Here is a 6,045-nt window from a genome sequence, read left to right on the forward strand (position 1 = left end):
GTGACGACAATTGTAATTTGACGTAGGGCTGGGCGATATGACGATTTTAGACCGTTTTACGATCTACACATCTGACGGTCTGTCATTTTTGAGAGACCTTTTTATCACGATTCACAGCTCTGCTGTTGAATTTCTGCCTCTGAATGAAAATGGAACTTACCTCAGGCGAATGACACGCCTTTGTTTGACCCTTAACCAATCAGAGTGAGTCATAGTAATGTATTAGTGCCCCGCTTGTTTTCACCTGTGTGTGAACAAACATGGCTTCGGCCGCGGCTGAGCGACAACGAGGTTTTCGTTCCGAAGAGGAACGCAGGGTTTCCTTAGTGCGCGGCGCTAGCAACTTAGCGACGTGACATGTCTCGGAGAAAGCGTAAAAACACGTTGGACGCTTCTTCTGAAGCAGGAAAATAACACTTCTTCTTAAGCAGAGCACAACGTCGCCTCGGCTCGTCCACCCTCTGCCGAGCCCGGTCACTGGGTCGTTGGAGCTGTCCCGTGACTGCCTGATGGAAAACCAGCGGGTTTCATCAGACTCGTAGTTTCTTGTTTTTGCTGGGGACCCCTGTAATTTACCGCTCCCTCCTGCAGTCTTCCCCTATTACAATTTAAAATGATTCTGTAAACTCCGTGTATCAATAGAAACAATCTCTGCCTCTGCCAGCTGCAGTAAATGTAGTTTCCAAATAATAAGAGGTGCATTCATCTGTGTATCTCCTTTGATCCGCATTAGTGATATTTTCAGCACCAGAACAGTGAAGCAAAGAAAGATTCCTGAGTTTGTTAGTAATTTTATTTATTAGGTGCATCTAACCTGTTCTATTTTTCTCTGAAATGAGATCAAATCAGTGCTTCTATGGGTTGTCTCCAATCTGCACTGGAAAATTTTACTTTATTCAGAGACTTGTTGCAGAAAATATTCAGAATGCACAGTTTTTTGCTACCACAAGCGATCTCTGGTCCAGCCGCACATCAGAGCCGTATTTGAGCTTAACTATCCACTACATGAGCAACTGGGAGCTACATAGTATTTTGAACAAGTTAATGTTTGCATAATACGTTTGTAATTGACATGTTTGCACTTTAAATATGTTTACGATTTTAATTTATGTTAAGTTACTTGAAAAACGAGAAAAACTGATTTTTGTAATTGTTTCTCTCAGGGCTTTTATCATCTCTGGTGTGAGTTTAAAATATAAGTGTGTTAGCACTGTGCTGATTATCCCTAATATGAATAAATGTTTATTTATTCAATGTTTCTCTTCTTTAATACGCAATTGAAGTTATGCTATTCATGGATAAAAAAATCGTGATAAGATCGAAATCGTGATAAAATATTGGAAAAATCGTGATATTCTATTTTTGCCATATCGCCCAGTCCTAATTTGACGACAGCTGGCAAAAAGCTCCAGAGTTGTTTAAAGTGGTTGCAGTAACTAAATTTTACCACAGGATGTCATTTTTACTTCATTCTACATAATGCACCTTTAACTCACATCAGCAGGTGGCAGCGTTGAGCCGTTTAGTGGTGATTAAACATAGGGAAGTGCACTTGTTTTTTCCAACCTATATAACCAACCACAAAAATATTTAAGCCTATTTAGGTTAATAAACGTATTAAACAAATAACATTTAGTAGTATTTACACACAAGTCATGGACAAACAGTCCAAAACAGTAAACTGTTTTTTACCTTGATTTATGATCAACATCATTTTAATATCTATATAACTTTTTATATTACAATTCTCATTTTATCTCTTTATATTTTATATTTTAATATTAATTTAACCTTTTTCCCAATGCTTCCTCTGTGGGAGCCCTCTGTCCCGGCGGCAGTGGTCGGCTGTGGCGGCCTGGGTGCTTTCCATGTGTGCCTGGGTGGTGGTGGGGGTCTCTGCCCTCCCTGACCTGGGCGCCCGGTGTCGGTGCCTCGGCTGCTGCTGTTGGGGTGGATGGCTCCCCTGATGGCGTTTCCTTATCCTTATCTTAGCTGGTCTGGCTCATCTGATGTCAGCCATCGTGTTTTTTTTACCATGTGGAAGGGTGTGTGTGTGTGTGTGTGTGTGTGTGTGTGTGTGTGTGTGTGTGTGTGTGTGTGTGTGTGTGTGTGTGTGTGTGTCGGTGGAGGAGTGTTGTGAAGGGGTTTTTATTGTCGGAATGTTTTTAAAATTCTGGGGATGGGAGGGAATGTGGGCATGTGGGGCCTTTTTAATTTGTTAAGCACTTTGAGTTGCATGTATTGTAGGATTAAGTGCTATATAAATACAGGGGATTGATTGATGGACAGACACGCTGCTATAAAAGCAGAGAAGAGCTGCTGGAGCCTGGAGGTTCAAGCAGGAAGTGCATGAAAATACTTTTTTTTCTTTTATTGTCCCATGTTGATGCTCAGAAGAAAAATAAATACTATAAAATAATAATATTAATAATATTAAGGGTATATTTTTGATGACTGTTTATTTACAGCTAAAATTTAAATTTAACTACTTGCATTAATCAGTCAGACTTGATTTCCTTTGAGGTTTATTGAAGTGAACCCCACCTGAGCGGTCTGGACCTGTGGCGCCTGAATCACAGAGTTCTGAGGGGCTTGGATGACTCCTTGGACCTGCGCGGTTTGGCCGTCTGACAGCTGAACAAGAGTCACAGCTGAATCTTCTCCTATTAAAACCTGCAGCCATAAGTCAAAGAATCAGACAGAAAGTAAACCTTACCTAAAAAGAACCTGCGTACAAATTTACGTCAGACCTGTTTAAAGAGAAAACAAGCTGATATATTTATTAAACATGCACCTGAGTGGAGGATGCAGGAGACGAACCAGCTTCACTGTGATTCTCTTCTCCATCTGTCACTGTGTCATTTAAACTGCTCTCCAGCTGAGGCGACACTGACATATCCATGGTGGCCTGTAGGCAGACACGCGGTTAACAGCAACGCTGACTAACACCAACCTAATGGTTTATTACTGAGAATCTTCTTCTGCCTCAGATCATCATCAGAACTTAGAAAAAGTAGATTTTTTTTCACCTTCTCATATAAAAACAAAGTGTTTCTGAAACTTAACCCTGATCAGATCAGTGGAATTAAAATCTGTGAGGTTAAATTGCCTCCTCCTTCATCTAAAACAAACTCATATTTACATTCTGGGTTGCTGTGGACAACCAGAACTGTGTGTGACACCTCTATTATGTGCTGCAGCCTGGTTCACACACACCTCAGACTGCTGCTGCACAAAACTCACATCCAACTTTTATCAAAACCGTGATTCCGAGATACAGAAACAGCAAATGGTTAAAAATGTAATAGAATTTCTTCATTTGGAGAAAAATGTTAGAACAAATGCAAAAAATGTGAAAATATGAAGGATATGGGGCAACAAGAATGTGTGTTATTTAAATATTTACACACGTTTTCACATCAGGGACCCTTGTGAGCCACAACCATAGACTGTACATATACATGTACATACTGTATGGGCCACAACCCATACAGGTTAGTCCCAAACACAAACGTTAATCCTCAGGAAATCTTAAATACATTAAAGCACATATTTTTTATAATAAATAAATAAAAGTGGTTTTTTTTCTGCAAAGTTCTCCAAACAGACAAACCACGCCTTAGTTCCAACGACTTCAAATACACGAGGGTGCAAAAAGTTAAACGCTTTATGCACGGAAACGCAGTCATTGTTTACAACAATAACGTGCAAAGTAGTAATAATGTTCCCTGTTAATAAGTTTTCTTCAATGGTTTTCTTTCATTGATATTGTTTCTAATGAGCTGTGTGTGTGTGTGTGTTCCTAACAAAATAAAATAGCAAGACTCATGTCAGGATGGTGTTTTAACGGATCAGGTGAGGGTAATTTTATTTTGAAGAGGACTGCTGACAGCTGATCTCAGAACATTTCTCTCTCTCTCTCCCGCTCCATGTTGGTCGGCTGCCTGCTCGCAAACCGGAGCTCCAATTAAAAGTTTTGCACCAGTTGAGTTTTTGCACGTTTTCCCTCCGGTTCTGCCCGAAAGGCGCTGACCCCCCAAAAAAAGCGTGACAGCTTTGCGGCGACTTACCGAAGTTTTTACGTAGTCTGATTCGTCACTAATGACAGTATATATGGGTGGACAGCCTGCGTGCCTTGCCTTCGCTCACGTAGCTCCCACGTCAGCACTAATGATGCTGTGCTGAAAATGTCGCCCGACGTCTCAGTTTAACGTCAAAGATCGTTTAGGTGGAGCAAGAGGACTCCCCTCGGCTCACTTCCGGGTTCGCAACGACGACAACAAACTACTATAAAATCCGTTTATTGCTTTCAGATAGCACAGCTTATTATAAGGACGCCATTGAGTCGCTGTCTAGTCATTTGTAAAAAATAAAATGAAAAAACTATAAACTTTTTCGTAAGGACAGGTAACGATTTTCCTCAGTTAAACTTTGTGTTCTTGCTTTTTTTTTACACTGTAGACCATAATTATATAGAAATTAAAACGTATGGATTTGTGATTACATTTTAAATGTACTCTTAATGAAACTAAAATTGCATTTTACTCTGGTTTTAGTCATGATGCAATTTGATTGCCCCCTAGCGGCGGGATGACGCAATGATATTAACATTTATGAAAATAGAAAGGTATTTAGTGATGTTAAGAACAAATGAACACAAGTATTATTATTATTATTATTATTATTATTATTATTATTATTATTATTATAACAAGAGACAAAGAATATGATGAGTGCTTCTATTTGAAACTGACACTTGTGACCTGTTAGAAACATCGATGTGGAGATGTTGAGCAGTTTCTTTAGTGACTGGCTGCTGCTGCATCCACTGCAGGTCAAACTGTGCAACAAAAACATGCAACATCTGATTAGCTCTTATTGTTTTCTGTTGCCTTAATATTTATATTAACAGTATGTTTTATTTCTTCTACTTCTTTAACCTTGTTGCTGCTATACCATGTACGTTTTTGCAAATGAAAAAGAGCTTAGAGGTGAAGAGTAGATCTATTTAACATTACGATGGTGGCTCATCTTGTGTTCTGCTGGGTAAAGTACGATTTTACATTCAGGAATAAACACAGTTGAATGTTTCAAAGAAGTTTTAAAGTGGGACAATCAAAAAATGTTATGCATGAAAATGTAATTTTTATCTTCACGTGTTGATAAATGCAAATTTTCTAAAAATGTGTTTGTTGCCTTTTTTGTTATTTCTGCTTAGGACAGCAAGTATCCAGGGTTACCTCATGGAGGAGGTGTTGGGAGAAAGGCCTTCCACTATTAAATTAATATATAAACAATGTCATTTTGTTTTTTAGTGTTTAAATAAATTTATTAAAATAAATACTAATTTTGATAATTAATTTTATTACCATCCATCCATCTATCCATCCATTATCATCTGCAAATCCAGAGTTGGGTCACAAGGGCAGCAGCCTAAGCAGGGAGGCCCAGACTTCCCTCTCCCCAGCCACTTGGGCCAGCTCCTCCGAGGGAATCCCAAGCTGTTCCTTGGCCAGCTGAGAGACAAAGTCCCTCTAGTGTGTCCAGGGCCTTCCTTTTGGTCTTCTCCTGGTTGAACGTGCCTGGAAAACCTCAGCGGGGAGGCATCCATTCTAACTAGATGCCCGAGCCATCTCAACTTGCTCCTCTTGATGTGGAGGAGAAGGGGGTCTACGCCGAGCCCCTCCCGGATGACTGAGCTTCTCACCCCATATCTAAGGGAGAGCCCAGCCACCCTGCAGAGACAACTAATTTTGGTCGCTTGTATCCGTAATCTTGTTCTTTCGGTCACTTCGTAATGCTCGTGACCATAGGTGAGGGTAGGAACGAAGATCGACCGGTAAATCAAGACCTTTGCCTTTCTAACGTCCAGAAATGGTCAGTTATCACCTACATATTGACCTACACAATGTCCGGTCATCTACAGACCTAATTCCACTATCTGAGTGGAGTTTCTAACCTGTCTTCTAAAGCCCAGAAGATTCTGCAGTACTTGCTGACATTTCAGGGGCACAAGCCTGTTCCCAAACAAAGCCTTCTTTTGAT

General features: G+C 40.2%; 1 protein-coding gene across 1 annotated transcript in view; it reads right to left on the bottom strand.

Moving 5' to 3' along the window:
- crema (cAMP responsive element modulator a) overlaps window positions 1-4,204 on the bottom strand; it is a 13,135-nt gene extending 8,931 nt beyond the window's left edge. The window contains exons 1-3 of the mRNA XM_015956041.3: window positions 4,071-4,204; window positions 2,795-2,908; window positions 2,545-2,673 (exon numbers count right to left, since the gene is read on the bottom strand). Of these exons, the coding sequence (XP_015811527.3) occupies window positions 2,545-2,673; window positions 2,795-2,902 (237 nt within the window). The 5' untranslated portion in view covers window positions 2,903-2,908; window positions 4,071-4,204. The remainder of the gene's footprint in view (window positions 1-2,544; window positions 2,674-2,794; window positions 2,909-4,070) is intronic.
- Between the last annotated feature and the right edge of the window lie 1,841 nt (window positions 4,205-6,045).

The sequence above is a fragment of the Nothobranchius furzeri genome, chromosome 11 (assembly GCF_043380555.1).
Source record: "Nothobranchius furzeri strain GRZ-AD chromosome 11, NfurGRZ-RIMD1, whole genome shotgun sequence".
Taxonomy (NCBI): domain Eukaryota; kingdom Metazoa; phylum Chordata; class Actinopteri; order Cyprinodontiformes; family Nothobranchiidae; genus Nothobranchius; species Nothobranchius furzeri.